The 20,730-nt window shown below is 35.4% G+C and overlaps 4 protein-coding genes across 6 annotated transcripts; 2 read left to right on the plus strand and 2 right to left on the minus strand.

Annotated features, from left to right (window-relative positions):
* Positions 1-7,103: 7,103 nt before the first annotated feature.
* LOC108805633 (gibberellin-regulated protein 13) lies at positions 7,104-8,198 on the minus strand. The gene is made up of 4 exons (XM_018577562.2): positions 7,949-8,198; positions 7,687-7,767; positions 7,555-7,588; positions 7,104-7,466 (listed from the first exon to the last, which is right to left on the minus strand). The coding sequence occupies exons 1-4, from the start codon at positions 8,018-8,020 to the stop codon at positions 7,285-7,287; spliced, it is 369 nt and encodes a 122-aa protein (XP_018433064.1). The 5' UTR covers positions 8,021-8,198; the 3' UTR covers positions 7,104-7,284.
* A 348-nt stretch (positions 8,199-8,546) lies between these two features.
* Positions 8,547-13,193, plus strand: LOC108805632 (folylpolyglutamate synthase). Of its 3 annotated transcripts, none has more exons than XM_018577561.2 (16): positions 8,547-8,694; positions 9,263-9,425; positions 9,508-9,716; positions 9,906-9,971; positions 10,266-10,375; positions 10,453-10,513; positions 10,629-10,712; positions 10,788-10,844; positions 10,943-11,003; positions 11,108-11,154; positions 11,271-11,348; positions 11,704-11,862; positions 11,945-12,247; positions 12,321-12,399; positions 12,470-12,825; positions 12,936-13,193. In XM_018577561.2, the coding sequence occupies exons 2-16, from the start codon at positions 9,278-9,280 to the stop codon at positions 12,993-12,995; spliced, it is 1,878 nt and encodes a 625-aa protein (XP_018433063.1). In that variant the 5' UTR covers positions 8,547-8,694; positions 9,263-9,277; the 3' UTR covers positions 12,996-13,193. The 3 variants fall into 3 exon arrangements, with proteins under 3 accessions (XP_018433063.1, XP_056852786.1, XP_018433062.1); XM_056996806.1 differs by having other exon boundaries at positions 8,560-8,840; positions 9,182-9,425; XM_018577560.2 differs by having other exon boundaries at positions 8,560-8,840.
* Positions 13,194-13,839: 646 nt separating this feature from the next.
* Positions 13,840-14,708, minus strand: LOC108805631 (uncharacterized). The gene has a single exon (XM_018577559.2). The coding sequence runs from the start codon at positions 14,671-14,673 to the stop codon at positions 14,149-14,151; it is 525 nt and encodes a 174-aa protein (XP_018433061.1). The 5' UTR covers positions 14,674-14,708; the 3' UTR covers positions 13,840-14,148.
* A 4,459-nt stretch (positions 14,709-19,167) lies between these two features.
* Positions 19,168-20,018, plus strand: LOC108809433 (germin-like protein subfamily 3 member 2). Its single transcript, XM_018581571.2, has one exon. It carries the CDS (start codon positions 19,206-19,208, stop codon positions 19,884-19,886), a length of 681 nt encoding a protein of 226 aa, XP_018437073.1. The 5' UTR covers positions 19,168-19,205; the 3' UTR covers positions 19,887-20,018.
* Positions 20,019-20,730: the final 712 nt, after the last annotated feature.

Here is a 20,730-nt window from a genome sequence, read left to right on the forward strand (position 1 = left end):
TTCTTAACAGATTTTGTTATAACCAAAAATAAACTTTTTTTGTAACAACCAAAATTAAACTTTATATTTATAATAAGAATTTAATTACTATTAATATTTTTATGAATTATTAATATTTATAGAAATTGTATATATTTGATAGATTATGACTTTTATACAATATTTTATCTCTATTTTAATAGAGTAAATATTCATTAAATGTTTTAGGATTATTTGGAAGCTCATATTGTGCAAAAATATGTTCTGTTGACCAAGACATTAAGAAAAAAATTTGATTAGACTAATTATATTGACAATATATTTTATTGTCTTTGACCCACTAATCACGTTGTATAAATAGATACTACACCCAAGAAATTATAGTCATCTCCACTAAACATATAAGTAGGACAATAAAAAATTAAATGGAGAAAATCTCAGCATTTCTTGTCGTCCTCTTCCTGGTCTCGTCATGTAAGCACTATCCGTTTAATGATCTCGATATTTGATATGTTACATCCTTAATATGTCTAACTGTTTTGGTGTGTACATGAATGATTAACAGGCATGGTGAAAGTGACTGTGACAATGCCTGTGATAAAATGTCAAACAGATGAAGATTGTGTGAAGAAGATTGGAAGATGTAAATTAGGCGGGCTGCCAATTTGCCTCCACTATTTATGTAGCTGTTACCATGAAATGCATACTCCTTCATCGACAACCTCCAACTCTTGATGATCTTCATATATATATTCGTGTTGATTTGAATAATGAAAAGGCTATATGTATATATACATATATAACTTTTTCATTGTTATCTTCTCTCCATGAATCGTCCTTCTGCAATTTATCTCTATAAATAAGTTATAACTAATGTCTTACTTGGCTTTGGACCGCTGTTTTTCTTTTCCAGTTTGATTAAATAACACCGATGTTGTATTACATCTTTCAATTAGAAAAGTAATTTGTAATGGTATTTAAGCTTCTGGTATGTCAGTTAAAGACCAGAAGCCATCACTTGCAAATTTGCAATGTACGTTAGAGATGCATGCATAGCTTTATAGAGAAAATCTTTATTTGTGCGCCTCCCAAGTACCGAAGTCTGACATTGACGCTCTAAAGTCTGAACTTCGATGTCCTTGCGAGATGTCAGATACACTTCAGTAAGAGCTAAATCATGTCACGAGTGAGCATCAGAGTTGCTGGCTCGCTTAGAAGAGATCAATAAAGAACTCGCTTCATCAAAGCGTTTGCAGGTTCGGTTAAGACTAAGAGAGCATGCATCACATATAAAGGATAAGTTAGCATAAAATTTAAATTCCGAGATAAGAATTAGAAAACAAAAAGAGATGTAATTTGAAAGATCAGTCTCATTTCCTCGTTGAAACTCCTAATTATAGAACGTAAACCTCAAGAAAAAATTAGGGCAAAGGAGTTTTGTGATAACCTACAAAAACAGAAAGGGTGAAACATATCAAGAGGAAGATATTAGGTGTTATAGTATCATCGCTGAAGATTCATCATTCGTGAGAAACTACGTACGGTCCGTTACCGTCAACGGCTGCTATAGTGGGCTTGCGATCGTCTAACATGCACTGCTCATCTCCAATTAATGTATGAGAAGAAAGAGTTCTACTGGATATATATATTGGAAGATAAGATGTGTATCATGCTAACCAACTGTTAAAAACAGTTGAAATCCAATTACGAAATGTAAAATATATGATTTATATAATATTCTTCAGTTTAAACTTCACAGTTTTATACGGACTTCGTTTCATAATTGGATTTAATAGTTTGTAACAGTTAATCCGCAAAAAATATATTTCTTGCTTTCAATATATTTCTAATCAACTCCTTAGCTGATATCATACCGACACGATCCAACATAGTAATGGTGCAAGTTAACTGAAACTCTCAACATTTATGGTATATGAGAGATACAAAGACTTACAATTAACTAACTGTAGGATTCTTTGGAAACTTAATAATCACTGGCTGTAGAAGACTATTTTTTTTGTTGACAAGACAGTAAGGAAATACTTTGATTATTGACAAATTAATTGCAATGTATTTACTTGTCTTCAATCCACTAATCATGTTGTATAAATAGATGTTACACCCTATGAGTCCATAAACATCTCCATTCAAACACATAACAATATAAGAAATTAAATGGAGAAAATCTCAGCATTTTTTGTCATCCTTGAAGATGCAGATTTCTAAGATGTTCTGTATTAGTTCGTGAAGTATTAAAGGAGGTACTACAGACGTGTCTCATGAAGATGAAACTGAATGGTAGATTGAGTTTTGTGATGTGCGTGAACTTGATGAGCTTGGAAAAGGAAAGAAGATATGTGTTTAAAGACATATGGACGTTTTCCATAAAGTAAAAAGGAGTTTACTTGAAGATGAAGTTTTTCATTAAGGTAAATGGAAAGTTACCTTATATGTATTGGAAAAATTTGGAGAGCAAGTGGAAGACTTGGAGAGCAAGTTGAAGACGTAAAGAACAAGTAATGGTCTGCTATATAAGGAGGGACGTGCCTCATGAGAAAGCTAGACCTCATTGAAGAGAGAGAGGATCTCATTGTATATTGGTGTATCTGCTTGGTGTCGAAGCAATGTTTGTAGTAGATGTCGATGGAGTCTGATGTGGACTTAGTTTGGTGTCATTGGTGTTGACGCTTTGTGTGATGGAGTTAGCCATCGTGTGTAGCTCATGGTGAGCTGTGTGTGTGCTTGGAGGATCAAGCGTTTTGTGTCACTGGTGTGCGTTGGGTGCTGACGTACTTGGTGAAGTACTTCCGAGAAGTGGAAGATCGAAGTATAGACTCAGGAAGAGTTTAGCAGAGGAGGTTTCATTGAAGAGGTCTGTGAAGATTGCAGCTGTAGAAGACAGTGTGCTCTGGCGTGTCCGGATGGGATCCGTTGTATTCCTAATCTTTGTAGATTGCTCCTTAGAAAAGAGTGGTAGATACTCGTGTGTGTTGTACCATATAGCAATTGTAGGTTACTCCTTGTTCTAAGTCAATGAAATCTGGACGAGGTCTCGAGGATGTAGGAAACGAACCCCGTTAACAAACTTTGTGTCTATTTTACTTTCTGCACTAGTTTCTCTGCCCTCACTACATTAACAATCCTCTTCCTTGTCTCGTCATGTAAGCATTATAACTTTTATGATCTTGATCATTCGATATGATATATCCTTAATTGGTATATAGTTTTGGTGATCTACATGAATGATTAACAGGCATGGGAATGTGACTGTTCCAATGCCTTTGATAATATGTCAAACAGACAAAGACTGCTGAATCATGGACTCCTAAGATGTGAGGACTAAGGGAAGATGCCAATATGCCTCCACGATTATTGTGGCCCCTATAAAACTTCTTGCTTCGAACCCTCATTCATCAACGACCTCTAACTCTTGACGATCTTCAAGAGTTAAATATGTATGCATAACTCTTTCTTCGTTATCTTCTCCCCATGTATCCAATATGCAATGTATCTCTATTACTAACTAGGAGTTTTCATCTACCATAGTGCAGTAATTTTTAATTTAAATTATATTTTAAATAAAATCTATTAGTATTATTATATTGTATTATTTTCTTATCAATAGTTTAATATAAATTGATTTAATTAAACATAAAATTAAGATAAAAATATTTCTGTTTATTTTAAATTGTATTTTAGAATATGTATGTATATATTTAAAATTATAATCTTAGATAGATTTCCTATCTATTTTTGGTTAAATGTATTAAATAAACTTGTATAAAATTAAAACAAAATTGGTATAAAAATGTATAATTATCAAAAATTAAAAAAAAAAAAATTTATAATATTTATAGATTTATAAGAAACTAATTATTTTACAACTAAAATTTTATAATTGTTTTTCTAAAATTGAATAATTCTTTGAAATTTAAGTAAAATTTAATTATATTTATTTTAATGATGATGAATGACTTATTACCATATTTTAATTTTTTATCAAAAATATAAATCAGCATTAAAGATAGTAAATGAATTATTATCATATTCTTCAAGTTTATTAAAAATATAAATTAACATAATGTGATTTTCTATGTTATATTTAATCATAAGTTATGTCATCAATTTTAGTAGATATGTTACATTTGTTTTGTGAAAATAATGGTATAGAAGACATGTGATAAATCACTTTTCAAATAATGTCTAGTTGAAAACTATGATAGCTATGCTTTAATAAAATAATGATGCCTATTGACATGGTTTTAGCTCTATTAAATGAACTAAATAACTAAAACCACTCATTTCTAAATAAGACGCTATTTTTTATTTATAAAGCTGCAAAACTCAGTAAATTCTCAGTAAATACATCTTTTTGAAAAATTTAAGAAATGGTTAGATCTAGACGGACAACAAGGAACAAGGAGAAAGGCTTAGCTTACAAAAAAAAAAAAAAAAAAAGAAGGAGAAAGGCTAAGCTAAAAAATGAGACTGCATGGGGACACATGCAAGCACGCTCAGATGTAGTGTGGTCATATTCCCCGGATAAAGATCTGAACCGGTATTTATCCAAAAAATCGGGTTTTGGATCGGATCTAAATACAAAAAAATACCCGATCGGATAAAATTTTAAATTAGTTTGAGTATCGGATCGGATCGGATAATATCCGAGATCCATACGGGTACACAGATATACCTGACTTAAATCTTAGTAAATGTATGTTTTTTTAGTTTGGAGTTTAAACTATAGTTTTATTATCTTAAAATGTTATGATTTTTTAATTTGGAGTTTAAACTATGGTTTTTCAAATTGTTAAGAACTAAAATAAACGTAGTAACTAACATAACACAAAAGTTTTCTCAATTCAACTTTTAATACATTGAATTTTGTTTGATGTTGAATTAAGAGTTGAGTTATCAATTTTTTCAAAGGGGTAACTCAGAATTCTGATTTAATAATAACACATTCTAACTAAAACGTTAACTCAGAATATTGAAACTGACTCGTGATCGATAATATTTTTGAGTTACACTCTTAAGTCAAACTTAATCAGTTCTAACTCATGTCACTAATCAAAACCATACTGTTACAAATAATATTTTTTGTTGACCAAGAGAATAAGGAAATCCTTCGATTATTGACCGATCATGTTCTATAAATAGATAATACACCCTATGAATCTGTAATCATCTCCATTCAAACATACAAATAGGACGATATAAGATAATCAAATAAACTAAATGGAGAAAGTCTCAGCATTTTTTATCATCTTCCTCGTCTCGTCATGTAAGCATTATATGTTTTATGATCTCGAATAATCGATATATATGTCTAATAGATTTTTTTTGTGGGGTACGTGAATGATGAATAGGTATGGTAGAAGTGACTGTTACAACGACGTACTTGAAACTGTGTCGAACAGACCAAGATTGCGTGGACTATAAATTTCCAAATTGTGCGAGCACAGGGAAACCGCCAATTTGCATGAACAATTATTGTTGGTGTCATAATAAAAGGCTTCCTGCTTCCACCGGTCCTTTATTGACGACCACCTCCAACTCTTGATAATCTTCATGTTGATTTTGATAAAGAAAAGACAATAGAAAAAATATATATAAAACTTGTTCATCGTTATCTTCTAATAACTAATGGCGATGTTTTAATAATATAATGCTGCCGCCTACTCACATGGTAGGAGCTCTATTAAAAGAAATAAAAACACTCGTTTCTAAGTACGACAATAAACTATAAGAAGCTGCAATCTCTGCAAATTCTCAAATCTAAATACATCGTTTTAGAAGATTAAAGAAATGATTAGACCTTGACATATTTTCAACTAGATTCTCCAAATAGAAAAAAAATGTTTGGTCATTAAATAATTATTCTTGTTTTTTTCTTGATATTAGATTTTTACAAATCATTTTAACACGAACAGTTAGAATCCTGAACTAAGTAATCTAAAAACAAAAAGAGACGTAATTAATTTGAAAGATCACTCTCATTTATTCGTTCAAAGGTTCGAGCAAAAAGAATTTTGTGATAACCTACAAAAAAAAAACAGAAAGAGTGAAACATATATAGAGGAAGATCGTCGCTGGAGATCTATCATCATGAGAACTCAGTGAAACCTACGGATCCGTTCCCATCATCGTCAACCGCTACTATCGTGCGTTGCAATCGTCTAACGTGCACCGCTCGTTTCCAATGTATAGCTGAGAACGGAGGAGCTCTCCTCAACAGGGTTTTGGTTCAATATATATAAATTGTACCGGAGTAACTGAAAGTCTCAACATTTTGGTATATGAGAGACACAAAGACATTCAGTTCACTAATTGTGTTAGTATTCAGGCTTTATTAGCTTCACTTCATAATCTGATTTTCACGGTGTCCGTTACAGTTTGTCCCCAAAATACTCGTCTTACTGTCCAATATATCTCCAGTAAGCTTAATTGTCAACTGAGATTACATTTATCCAACATGATTTTATTTAGTAGTAATGGTGGCAAAGTAATTGAAAGTCAATTTTGGTATATAAGAGATATATACAAAGACTTTAAATTCACTAATTGCGTTAGGATTATCTGGAAACTCATAATCACAGATTCACAGGCTGTACAAAGACAATTTTTGTTGACCAAGACAGTTAGGAAATACCTTTCACTATTGACTAATTATATGGCCAATGTATTTACTTGTCTTCAACCCGCTAATGATATTTGTATAAATAGATGGTACACTTATGAATCCATAATCAGCTCCCATCAAACCTATAAGTAGGACAATATAAAAATTGGAGAAAATATGTCTAATAGTTTAGGTGTGTACATGAATGATTAACAAGCATGGTGAAAATGACTGTGCCAATGCCTTTGATAATATGTCAAGCAGACAAAGGCTGTCTCAAGTTTGGACTCCCAAGTTGCGAGGACACAGGGAAGAGGAAGATGCCAATTTGCCTCCACATTTATTGTGGCTGTTACCATGATAATGCAGTTTCTTAGCAGAAAAATGTAAAAACAAAAAAATGTCAAAATCATGAGTTAAGAACTCCAGCTAAGAAACCGAGATTAATCATGCTTTAAAGACCAGAAGCCAACGCTTGCAAGTTTTATACGTTAAAGATGCATAGCTTTATAAGAAAATTTTATTTGCACTCAAAGTCTTAAAGTACAAGTAAGCATCAAAGCACTTTTGACTTGATCCTATTGATGTGAATATGCCAATACGGCAATGATTCCAATACATATAGAACATTATGGTATAGATAGTTTAACAAACTACATGGAGTTATGCATTAAGAGGATAAATCAAGGGCATTTGGGTCCACCGAGCTGAGTCTTCCAGTTATTGTAACAAGGACAGACTTGCTTGTTGCCATAAGTACCTGGAGGCACACACAAGCACTTGGCACAACATTTGTTACAGAAGAACAAACATGGCTTCTTGTATTGTGTATTCGAGCATCTATCTCCACACCGTGGCCCACACTCTAGTACAGTAAATTAAAAAAATGGATTTAAGTTCGCATTCAGCGCAAACAATTTATTGAAAACTAGGCTAGTCATTAATTGGTTTACCTTGGGGTTGAAGACTGCCTTCAGTAGTACCGTACTGTCAAAATCAACAAGAAGGTTCAAAGGGAGTCAAAAGGGGGTTGTGTGGATTTCATGAAACTCTTTTTAGTGAGTAGTGAAGCCGTAGAAACTCACTTGGGAGCTATTGTGATGCGGTGGTTGCGGTTGGGACTGTGGTGGATGTGGTTGTGGGGCAGGAGACTCCAGGTGTATTGGCTGTAATCAAGACGTATGAAAATAATACAAAGTTTGATGATTTTGAAGAATTGGAAAAAAAAAAAGTAATTACGTCGATCCTAAATAGAAGAGTGCTAAAATTCCAATGTTACTTCTTTTTTTTTTGATCAAATTTAACATTTTATTTTTAAAAAAAGTAGAAGAGTGTTCAAACACTTACATGCATTTGAGCAGTCAGACCAAGATGTAACATAACGATGGAGAGAACAATGGTGTTAAGATTAGTTGCCATTTTAGATAACAGAAACTGACTGTAAAGAAGCTCACGTATTTTCTTTTGCAGACTAAGCTCACTATTAATATGAACAAGGATATATGAGTGAGGACATATATATAGTCCAATTTCCAAAACAAAATTCTTAAAACATATTTCTCCTGTTATTGATTATTTTTGGCAAACTAAATCGCGGTTTATGCATATAATGGAATAAATATATTGATCAAAAGTGGTACAAATATAGACTTCATGTTTCCAATCTTGTGCATGTGAAGGAGAGCGAGGAGCAAAAGTTGTGATAACGAACGTATCACATGTGTGTTGTTGCTGCTTTTAGTCCTATCTCTTTCTCGTGACTCCAGTTTTTTTTTTCCATTCAAGTTAAAATTCGTCATTTTTGTTATTTCAAGGAATTTGGGCCTCTTGGAATTTGGGCCTTAGGTTCAGTCCGGAGCCGTTCTTATGGGCTCCAAGTTTTAATAAAACTTGGTTTGGTTTTTGGAATAGTTCTTGTCGGAAGGAAAAAAAAGAACTCTGTTTCTGAGCGTAAAAAAATATAAAAAGATGATTAATATATGGCTTTAAATTAAGGAGGATGACGCAGACGATTCGAAAATCAAGGTAGGTGGTGGTGGTGGTGCAGAGTGGAGCTGTCGTCTTTCTCCCTTTTCGGCAATGGCTGCTGAGTGGTGAGTGAGCCCCCCACTAACCCTAAAACACATCATCCTTCCTGATTTGTTTTAGCATTCCACAAATACTGGAAGCGACCTGATATACGTTGCAATAAGAAGAGCCACACAAATTGTTCGACTTTACTGATTGAAGCTTTTCCATGGTTGGTGTTGGTCTCTCTATCCTTCTATTACTTAGATTGAATCTATTGGTGTTCCTGTCTTTATAGGTGTGACTGTACCTCTTTTTATAGGTTTTCTATTTTAGATTTTATCTATGTAGTTTTCTCGAATCTTAGCATCCCTAATTGTTGATGCTTTGAGAATGCTTTAAAGTAGAGAACTTTACTTGTATCAGAAAGTTTGTGAAGTGCTCTTTAGAAAACTTAAGAGGTGTGTTCTGTTTTTTCTTCTTTTTTTTTTTGATGCAATCAATCCAAGTGATTTTATGCTGACTTGACTTGTTAATTGGATTTCAAATATGCCTTTTTTGTTGTTGTTATAGGGACCCTTTGGGCTTTTTTGAGTTTTGAGACTGAACAATGTTAATGAATGGAAAACAAATACTGTGTTATTCTGGTTGTAGATTTGACGTTCCCTGATGCTCATTTATGTGAACGGGTTTCTAAAGTGCGGAGCACCTCTAGTTCCATTCTTTTCTCACAAAAGAGAATCCTTCTTCACTAAACCAACGCCTGGATCTTACAGTTTAACTCCATCCCCTCGGGATCGTCTTTATTTCAACAGTAGTAAGAATATACACCATTCACTTGCTTACTCTTGTTTCATACCTGGAGACAAGTGTTCTTATTGTTCTGTTGGCGTTTCTAGGTCTTAGGTACTCAAGCAAAGCAGTACAGGTCGTGGAGAATTCTGCCACTGATATGGGTGCGAAGGAAGAGAAGGCAGATAGTGCAGCTTTGACTTCTTATGATGATGCCATGGACGCGCTCTCCACTCTTATTTCTCGTCGACGTGGCGACCGCTCACCTACCATAGGAAGTCGTGACAAGCTTGAGCAAGTCGTCTCATATCTCAAGGTGATGATGATACATCCATTTACACAGTCAACATTTTCTTTGTGGTGCTTTCTAAAATAGGCATAACATCAAATTAAATAAAACAGAAAATATACAACGCCTACTGAGAATATTTTCAATACATAAGTGTGACATGAATGTTATGTAACTTTCTCTAAATACTGAAAGTTTTGGTTTTTGACAATACAGATTTTGGGCCTGGAGGATAAAATAAAAGAACTGAAAGTTATTCATGTCGCAGGAACGAAGGGAAAGGTAGGTTGTATTTTTACTTTTGCTGCTTATTACAGGTCCTGGAATTTCAAAACTTAACTTGAAATTGTTAGCACTAGATTTTATGTGAGATAATATTGTTTCCAATTTTGAGTAGTTAGCACTTAAAAGATAAACTCAGATCATTTGGTGAGTCAACTATTTGTCCTGATTATCATGGTGATCCATAACTATACCTTATGCGTATGGAAGTAATATTCATGTGTTTCAGGGTTTCCATAAGCAGCTTCTGGTTTTATTTGTCTTGACTTTGAAATTTGTGTATTTATTTATCAGGGCTCAACATGTGTCTTCTGTGAGGCAATATTACGTAACTGTGGGTTTCGAACAGGATTGTTTACATCTCCTCACCTGATGGATGTGAGGGAACGATTCCGAATAGATGGGTGAGTTCATCAGTATATTGATGTTCAATGCTACATGAACACCGAGACCTATTTGAAATGCTGTTTCTCTTTTCCAGCTTGGATATATCTGAGGAAAAGTTTCTGCAGTATTTTTGGGAATGTTGGAAGTTACTGAAGGTAAAATACTCTTTCTTTCAGTATGCAGTGCTTTTGGTTCCAGTATGAGATGTATGACTGGATATTAACTACGCTGTAGATTATGAGCAAACAATTGTGAGCTTCTTATTTGCAGGAGAAAGCTGTAGATGGTGTTACCATGCCTCCTCTTTTTCAGTTCCTCACAGTGTTGGCATTTAAGATTTTTGTTTGTGAAAAGGTACATCACTGATCAAATACATTGCACTGATACCTTATGTATCAGGCTAAAACTAAATGTTCATTTTCCTGATAGGTTGATGTTGCTGTCATTGAAGTTGGACTTGGGGGGAAACTTGACTCCACAAACGTTGTAAGCATCTTTTGAGATTCTTATGTTCTGAGTTTACGTCTATTTATTTAATGTTGGACATCTGTTTTCTTAAAATAGAAAAAAAATGTGAATTACAGATTCAAAAGCCTGTTGTCTGCGGCATTGCTTCTCTTGGGATGGATCATATGGATATATTGGGTATATGCCAAACTGTTTATTCTTAGAGCCTCAGGCAAATGTTTTTTTTTCATTCTAACGCTTTACTTTGCTAACTCTAATTTCTCAATGCTGATTCAACACAGGACATACGTTAGCTGACATTGCTTTTCACAAGGCTGGGATTTTCAAGGTACCCTTCTGACTTTATAAGCTATTTCGAGTATATTTTGTTTTTAAGATTTCCAATTGTGGATTCATGTTAGATATTCTCTGATTTGCTCTGTTTTCTTGTAATGCTAATGAAAGCCTCAAATCCCGGCCTTCACAGTACCACAACTCTCTGAAGCAATGGAGGTTCTTAAAGAAACAGCTAATAATCTTAAGGTAGGTAACTTATAGTTTATAGATTTTGTCTATCATACTTTCTCCAAGTACTCCCACGATTAGGTCTGTTAATTAATGTACAAAAATTTATTTCTGATTAAGTGTATATCGAATAGTCAAGCAGTCTCAGAATGTGTATTAGTGAGTGGGATCAATATAAATGGGAAGGGTAATCATGTGGTTGTGGGAGAGTTTGGTTGTGCTCCTTGGTGTTGTTGATTGTCAGATTTTGGAAGTAATGCAGTATATGGTTTCAAGCCTTATGGTCTTGTGTTTCGTCTGTGGTTTAGTTATGATGTTATGAAAACCGAATTACAAGGAACAAATTCAAAATGATGTTTAACCTGCGTTGCAGGTTCCTCTGGAAGTAATAGCGCCTCTTGATCTTAAAAAGTTGGATGGAATTGAACTTGGCTTGTCTGGGGATCATCAGCTTGTAAATGCAGGTCTTGCTGTTTCTCTTTCAAGATGCTGGCTTCAAAGAACTGGGAACTGGGACAAGATATTTCCAAATGTTGGTCATTAAACCTTTATCAAAACTTCTAATGGCTTTATTGTCTGAATCTTGTTTTGTCCTTTGGGGTTTTTATTAACAGGGAAGCAATGGAACTGATATGCCGGTGGCGTTTTGCCGTGGTCTTGCAACGGCACGTCTTCATGGGAGAGCCCAAGTTGTTCACGATATAGTATCAGATCAAAAGGACTCGTCTGGCTCGTTGAGAACTCCATGCGGTGATCTGATCTTTTACTTGGATGGAGCTCACAGTCCAGAGAGCATGGAGGCTTGTGGCCGATGGTTCTCTTCTGCAGTCAGAGGAAACAAAAGCTTGCCCACTCCTGTCAACGGCTACAGGAGAAATGGGGAGTTTGGTAGAGACTTAAACAGAGTCTCCAAGCAGGTAACAATTGCTTGTGAAAATTTTGTATTTGATACTTTGATCTGACTTATGAAGACTTCTTCTGTGTTAATAGATTCTTCTGTTCAACTGCATGGAAGTGAGAGACCCTCAAGTTTTACTTCCAAAGCTTGTCACCACTTGCGCTTCCTCAGGTAGTCTGAAACCAAATTATACTCATGTTTTGTAGTTTTTAATATTTTTTGGTGCATGAAACACTTTCAGGCACTCATTTCTCAAGAGCACTGTTCGTTCCGACCATGTCAACCTACAACAAAGTCATTTCAGGTGCATCAGCAATTCCTTTAGATACACGTAGGAAGGATCTGACTTGGCAATTCAGACTACAGAAACTCTGGGAGAGATCAATCCAAGGAACAGATACTGCGCTTGACCATACACTGAACCCTGATGGAATAACTTCTTTGCCACCTCATGATTTCCTGTGTGGAGATGCACCTCATTGCGGTGGACCTGCAGGGGGGACACACATCACTTCGAGCGCTGTAATGCCTTCACTTCCGTTGACCATAAATTGGCTACGAGATTGCGTACGCCGAAACCCTTCGCTGAAACTAGAGGTAAAGTCAAAAGCTATATTCATCATCTACTTCAAACTCTTTAGAGTAAAACAGAGGATTAACTTCTCTGGTATTGTCTTCTTCTTGTGTTTTTCTTTTCCATGCAACAGGTTCTGGTCACAGGATCGCTACATCTTGTTGGAGATGTACTCAGATTGTTAAAGAGATGATTATTCTTTTTACCAAATCTGAAAAAGGCCTCCTTAAAGAGTAATCTTACAGAGGGTCCAATTGTTTCTATACATCACTTTGTTTTCTCATAATTACCAATTGATTTTTTTTTTTAGTCAATTTAGCTTATTAACATGAGAAGGCTCATCTAAGCTTTGTATTATTCTGTTGCACAATTTTATATTTGCTCTCATGTCTCTAACGTTGCATATCGACCATGAGTTGAACTGTTGATAATGACTGGACAAAATGATGAACATATGAAATATTTAGTACTAAAACAGAATGGATATTTACATCAAAAACTAAATTGTAATAGTTATTTAAAATACAAAAAAAGTTTGATTTTACCAACATGATTTAGGGAAAAAGCTATATTTTTGTGAATTTGAGATTTTAAAGGGAATTTGTTTTAATTAAAAACATGTTATAAATAGATGTGCTCAAGGAGTGAAAGAACCCAAAGGAATACTTCACTTGAAACCCATAAACTATTGTTCGAACGAACAATTGATGATAGACGGAAAGAAACGACGTTGATTTGATGCATCCATAAGTAGACACTGACATGTTTTTTATACATCGCTTTGTATATTCTGTTACACTTTCAAGATTTAAATTTGATTTTCGTCTCATGCATTTCGACCATGAGCTGAACTGTTCAACGTATGACGAAATGTGGAATTACTTAGGTAGATTTATCAATGCCAACTAAACCATTGCGTTAGTTAGAGTTAAACTAGTTTAATTAGTTGTGTTGAAGACAGGGCGTTTACTTGAATAGTTGAATGCGAGTAGTAAATGGTCTTGGAAACCAGTATTCTTCTCCCTCCACTATGGGAACTTTGCTTTGGAAGCCACTAGAGATGCCTATCATAAGCCTATAGGCTTTGAAATTAACCGGGACAAGCACTCACGCATCCTTTTTGGAACATTCAACATAGCAAATATTCGCATTTTCGGTTTTAATACAAACTTTGATACTTTCTAAGAAAGAATGCTTTCTTTTATGTATTTTTTTTTTGCAACTTCTTTCTTTTATGTATTACATGCTTTCTTTCCTCTCTTGAACAAGCTTTGAGTCTCTGTTATGTATGTATATCTATGTATGTGTCATATATATATTATGGAAGATATGGACAGCTATATAAGCTAATCAGATTCAGGAATACTATCTAACAAAGGTCTCCAGCCTCTAAGACACTCAGCATCATCAGCATCATCAGCATCATGGCACAGATGTTGCTTAGCAAGACTTCTATAGACCATTTCATGAATTGGACCTCCTTGAAGCAGCTTCTCGAGCTCTTGCTTACTCACAACCATCTTCACTCTCACCACACTAGGACTCTTCTCCATAGTGTTGTCACCATAATATGTTAATCTGTCTCCTTCTTCTTTTTCTACCTCTGGATTTGCAAACCTGACTTCCTTCTTCGTCTTCCTATGCTTGATTGTGGTCGCCTGCTTTGGCATGAGATAGTAGAGGCGACCACACAGAAGCGTGGCTTGTGGATGAAGATGATAATTGTTGGACAGAGAATCAAAGAGAGAGTAGTGACCAGAGAACTGGGTGAGGATGTCATGAACATGCATGGGACCTCTGTATTCAACTACTTCTCCATCATTTCTCATAATCTTTATCATTTTCTTCTCTACTACTATACAGTTCCCCATCTTTATAATTTATTTATTTTCCCTAACGTTGAATCTCTTTGCAGATTTTTGTGGAGTTTTGGAGATTTGTCTTTGTATATTTATAGAGTTTGGAGTTACGTAATGCCCTGGTATTTATTTGAATATTTACGAAAAATGCCACTAACTTGGTAGGCCACTAGTACATGTCGTGGTGGGGTGTGGTCGGATGCCGGGTGGTGCTTTCCTAGTTATATATAATTTAAAATTGGATCTCATAATGGATTTGTTTTATTATTGAACATTTTGTGTGCAAGTCCATTGCACCCAACCATATCTATACTTCTGTAAACATTTAAACACACTTGTTTCAACTGTTACAAATCATTTGCAATGTTATAATAATTTGATAGTTACAAAAAGACAGGCTTTTTTAAGAGGAGGCTTGCCTATATCTAGAAGTGGAGCCACTAGGACCACCACAAAAGGAGTCGAAATGACTTTTAATGAGTGGATGTCACCTTCCAAATGCGCAGCACATCTTGATTTCTATAATCAAATTCTTACATTGAATATTAACCATCTCTCTCAGTTGCTAACATGCGCCGAAAGTTCTCAACTTACTGATGTTTCACAAAACCTCATCTCTCACTGTACATTTAGTCACTTAAGTTTCATGTTATCATTATTTTTGGTAACTAATAACGCATTATCTTATAAACATTTACTTGCTTGCATTAGCTTCCGTTTTCTGACTTGTGTTAGTTTTGAATTGTTGGTCAAAGCTGATGATTAAACTTGTTGAGGTAGAAACAACATGCATCAAATTCATGCGTACGTGCGTCTTAAATTGTTTTGGTTTCTTAACACAACTATAATCCAGTTTGGTAACGTGGGTATCCTCTTACGTTCTTTTTTGAAACCGTCCTCTTACGTTCTTCCGAAAAGAAAACTAAACAGAATACAAACTAGTCCCTTGTACGCTTGAGTTTGGTTATATATCAATTTTTTATTTGCAACAATTTTGGTTATTCACCAAACTTGATTTCATCTGACGCCAGGTCTGCCTAAAATAAATTCGACGTCATTTTACTGTTTTGGCGTAGAGAAAATGGAAACAAGAAACATACTTCTACGTTCCAATATAGTCTATAACACGACTTGGTATCTTGCCTAATCTATAACAAGAAAACCGAACACTCGTTACGACTTGGTATTATGCTACGTTCCCAATATAGGCTATAGAGTATAGCTTGACCAAACTTTCTATATCCATCACGATCTCACATATACACATTTAAACCTATAAACATATTTCTTCCATCTTGATTACGTAAGCTTATCCAAAGTTGATATTTTGAAGTAGTGTGGTCCATTTCATCTACTAACCTTAAAGTGCCTTCGATGTTAAGTGGGTTTGAATGGGTTCCACCAATGAAGCATGTTTCCATTTATTTTTTTTACTATATTCCTTGGCAACGAAGAATAAATGTAGGAAACTCAGAAGAAGGTAAAGAGGTAAAGACAACAAAATGGTTACACAATGGGTGGGTAAAGAATATAATATTTTTGAGGCTTTCTTAGGATGAATGGTGGACGTTGATGCTCCAAGCAAAAGATAATATAAATAGCTATAAATAAAACCATTGATTATGCCTTTGCTTATATTGTAGGGCACTGAGTGCACCTCCCCTCTTAGTGGTGGCGGCAGAAATTTTGTTACCGTGAAAGAGATGGAAATTTAATATTTTCTTTTAAAATATGATGAATATCTCCAATACATAGATATTAATATCATCCATAGTTACATATGAATTTCCCCAAGTTTATATCACAACTCTATAGATACATATAAAACATACAATAACGTCATCTCGCAAAAATGATATAGGTATAAGGTATTGTTATAACTGTTTTGACGAAAGTGTTGTTATAACTGTGATATGGAGAAAAAAAACATACCAGTTTGAAACTAATATATAATGTAAATCTTGATAAATATAACTAAGAGAGTAGATACATTTGGGGAAAGTAGATGGTATAGTTGATGATAAGGTGAGACATGTTAGATGCATGTGAAAGAGAGAGTAGCTAGGAAGTAACAATGGATGATAACTTGTTTTGATGATACGGTAGAAAATAAGAGGCTGGTGTTTGTTATATATAACCAGTGCTTTAGGTAACATACTTTTTTTTTTTTTTTTTGCAAGTACTCCATTTATTCATCATCTTCTCCAAATAAGATACTGTTTTCGAATACAAGGATTTGAAAGAAATTAAAGACAGTAGAATTGGATAACAGTTGATAATATAAAAGAAACTCTTGTGAAGCAAGCAGAACAGAGGTCAAGGTGTAAAGCCGGTGATGGGGACGGAGTCACACGTCAAAATAGCGAAACCAGAAGTATAAATAAGTCTCTGAAGAGGAGGGAGCCTGAGAAGTGGGCGTACTGTCAGCACGATCCAAACCAATCAGCTTTGCCTTAATAATTCTTTTTACCTCTTTAACAAGGCACAGAGATGGTCTTCTAGAGGAAGTATGCAAACGAGAATTCCTCTCCTTCCACAGAACATAGATTATAGCCTGGACTAGAAGGTTACAAATGGACCTGACCTTGGCGTTTGAAGAAGACATAGATATCCAGCGAATGATAGCCTCAAAATGTGATGGTGATCTGAAAACAGGGCTAGTAAAAAGAGAGTTCCAAACCTCATGAGAGAAGGAACAAACGAAAAAAAAGATGATCCCTACTTTCATCAGCTGCATCACACAGCAAACAAGAAGCTGGAACAGAGGAATCCCACTGTCGAAGCCTATCTCTCGTTGGCAATCTGTTAAGAATTGAAACCCAAGATAGAAACGCATGCTTAGGAATTCTCTGCTTAAACCAAATAGTCTTATGCCACGGAACTGCTGGTGGAGCAGGAAACAAGGTCTCCCAAGTTCTCGATGCATTAAACTGTCCCGACTCTGTTGCCGGATTATTCTTCCAAAAAAAAACATCAGGCGTCGAAGGAATCAGCAAAGGAGGATCAGGTGGTAAGGAAGCCTTAATGAGCTGAATTATCCGGTGTCTACCTCTAGGTAAAGCCCAAGAACCATCAGAGATAGCTTGAGAAACCGATGCCGAGGTACTGATGCCCAGAACCCGCGGTCCATTAGCTCCGGAGATGGAGATTAATGGACCTAACCCGGTCCAATTGTCATGCCAAAAGAGAGCCTCATCTCCAGATTGAATCCTACAGCATATAAAGGGTCTAGCGATTGATCTTAACTTCATAAGACGTCACCAAAGCCAGGAGCCGGAGTTATCGAAATCGGCCGTCCAAAAATTGTTGTCTTTGATATTTACTCTTCAGGTAACATACTTAGTAAGGTAACAAACAAGAATATGTATGAATTATGATGTATCTACTCTTCAGCATATTAGGATGGTTATATAGTTATGTACATTTAATTAAAAGTGTTTCATTGCATCAGCGAAATGCACCCGTGACGTTTTGGTCTATGAACATTTTGAAGAAGTCAACAAAAGCATATAGAGTAAGATATTTTGGGTACACTAATGAGTAATTCTTGTTACCTTTTTTTTGATCAACCAGTAATTCTGGTTACCTATTGTTCCCGATCACAGCAAATAGTATATGTAAGACATTGTAGATACAAAACATGATGATGATAGGAAAGTGGGAACTATTGTTTGTTCATCATTATATGTATTATTTATTAACTTCATTAACAAGCAAATCCAGCAGTACAACGCATGCCCTTCAAACATCGTTGTCTCTCGGTCACCTTTTCTGAGATGTATGTATCTACTTGGTGATATTAAGGTGGACAATGTAAGATCACCAAAGATCACTTACCAAGTCGACTATATACAGTATGTCATTTGAATATTTTTTTCTTCAGATTCTAGTATTTATCATGTTAAAATTTGGCTGTGAATCTCTATAACGTCTTCTAATAAGAACAATAATTGGCTCTGAGTAGAGATTTGGCCCACTCATCTATCTTTCTAAGCTTTTACCACCAAAAAGCGATGTTCATGTGTCTAGGCATGCCTTACTAGCAATATAATTTTAAACACAAAACGAAAAGCATAGGCAACAATGCATCATTTTGAATATTATGTAATTATACACCATGGAGTGCGCAAACATCACGCCTAATACGTGCCGATGTTTCAGCCTATGCGACCACATCAAGACTCTTTGCTAATTTGGTTAAGCCTTAACCAAATCACAGTAATTCGCAGGTAAACCGGGATCGAAGCCTTTTACTCCGGTTAATGTTGTGTAGAACTGTATTGAGTTGAAATTTTATTAACATAGTTCTATATGGAAGTACGGTAACTAAGATTTAAGCTATCAATCAAGCCATACCAGCTTAGCCACTTTCATAACCGTCGTCTATTTGATCAATACCAAAACTATTTTCAATGTTTTGCATACAATGTACCCAAATTTGAAACGGTTTAGCCACATTTTCTCATTTGCTTCCTTCAAATAAATGCCTATATAAACCGGACACAAGACAAGTCTTCTTCACGCCTCAAAACCAAAGTAAGAAGATGGAAGCAAACACTATGTTTCTAATAAAAGCTCTACTTCTTGTCTGTTTCAAAGTGTGCTTCACATTAGCTTCTGACCCCGACCCGATCCAAGACTTCTGCATACCAAAACAAATCACATCTCCTCATCACCATCCCTTCTCCACAAACCTCCCATGCAAAAACTCCTCCGAACTAACCACCGAAGATTTCATCTTTTCCGGTTTACAAACAGCAGGAAACTTCTCCGAGACCGGTCTAGCCACAGTCCCCGTAAACCCGACAACCTTCCCGGGCCTTAACACTTTGGGCTTGTCGTTTGTCCGGGCTGATCTCAAACCCGGAGCTATAAACCCTCCACATTATCATCCAAGAGCAACTGAAGTAGCCCACGTGGTTAAAGGACGGGTCTACTCCGGTTTTGTGGACTCTAACAATAAAGTCTACGCTAAAGTTATGGAAGTAGGAGAGATGATGGTGTACCCAAAAGGGCTTGTGCATTTTCAGATGAACGTGGGAGATGTTACGGCCACAATTCTAGGAGGACTTAATAGCCAAAGCCCCGGGATTCAGAAGATACCGTCAGTGGTTTTTGGGTCAGGAATCAATGAGGAGTTGCTTGTGAAAGCTTTTGGGTTGAGTCTTGAGCAGATTGGTAATTTGAAGAAAAGATTTAATCCTGTCATGTCGAATGAACATTGATGTATATATTCTCTTAAACGAGATTGTATTAAGCAATTTATAAGTTATGGATCTTTATGTGTTCTTGATCGTAACGTTATTTATATTTTTTTACCGTAAGAGTTTATCTATATATCTCCATATTATGCATGTTTAATCCTTCTCTCTACATAAAGATATTAAATGTAATGAGTAAAAAAGGACGTTAAAAGTCCTAACAAGAAGGGAAGAGTCAAAGCAAAGTACGAGTCGAGGCCTAACATGGCATGTGGTTATTCCTCCTCATGCGGTTATCTTAAATACGGTTTAGAAGTATAATCCCGTACCGGTATTTCCGGTTCGCTAGATCTTGTATAAACTCGATACCTCTCTTCCCTTCACATTCACTACATTACAAATCTCTCCGACGTTTTAGCCACTGGAAACACCTTCTCAACCGTCAGATAACTTGCAATTTTATCACAGATTCGGAAGTTCAGTTTGCTGATTTAGAGATGAGATCTGATAGATTTCCTGTGGAAGTTGTGAGAAAAAGAGAAAGAAATAGACTTTCTTAAGAATCAGGTCGAAGTTCAGTTATTTTCTCAACTTGCATACGGACTCTTATCTGATTTCATCTCTAAATCAGCAATCTGGGCTTCCGCTGCTTCAAGATCTTTACCCTTCACTTTACATAAGTTCAAACCCGTTTCCCTCTTTAAATCTCCTCCAATTTTACCTTTCTTCAACTCCAAGGAAGCGTTTCCAAAAGTGGTAAAAAAAGTAACCTAACAAACTGTCAAGCAAAATCTCAGCCAAAACTCCAAACTTGAGAAAGAGAGAGAAGCACACAAACTCTAAAACGATTAAGTTTCCGTAGATAACA

Source organism: Raphanus sativus, unplaced genomic scaffold (assembly GCF_000801105.2).
Source record: "Raphanus sativus cultivar WK10039 unplaced genomic scaffold, ASM80110v3 Scaffold0371, whole genome shotgun sequence".
Taxonomy (NCBI): domain Eukaryota; kingdom Viridiplantae; phylum Streptophyta; class Magnoliopsida; order Brassicales; family Brassicaceae; genus Raphanus; species Raphanus sativus.

Excerpts from the sequence above, each read along its gene's own strand:
- LOC108805632 (XM_018577561.2), top strand. The coding sequence starts at position 9,278 with ATGCTCATTTATGTGAACGGGTTTCTAAAGTGCGGAGCACCTCTAGTT. Across the intron at positions 10,845-10,942 it reads AACTTGACTCCACAAACGTT|ATTCAAAAGCCTGTTGTCTG; the intron begins GTAAGCATCTTT and ends TGTGAATTACAG. Across the intron at positions 11,349-11,703 it reads AAACAGCTAATAATCTTAAG|GTTCCTCTGGAAGTAATAGC; the intron begins GTAGGTAACTTA and ends CCTGCGTTGCAG.
- LOC108809433 (XM_018581571.2), top strand. The coding sequence starts at position 19,206 with ATGGAAGCAAACACTATGTTTCTAATAAAAGCTCTACTTCTTGTCTGT.
- LOC108805633 (XM_018577562.2), bottom strand. The coding sequence starts at position 8,020 with ATGGCAACTAATCTTAACACCATTGTTCTCTCCATCGTTATGTTACAT. Across the intron at positions 7,768-7,948 it reads GTCTGACTGCTCAAATGCAT|CCAATACACCTGGAGTCTCC; the intron begins GTAAGTGTTTGA and ends TCTTGATTACAG. Across the intron at positions 7,589-7,686 it reads CGCATCACAATAGCTCCCAA|TACGGTACTACTGAAGGCAG; the intron begins GTGAGTTTCTAC and ends TGATTTTGACAG.
- LOC108805631 (XM_018577559.2), bottom strand. The coding sequence starts at position 14,673 with ATGGGGAACTGTATAGTAGTAGAGAAGAAAATGATAAAGATTATGAGA.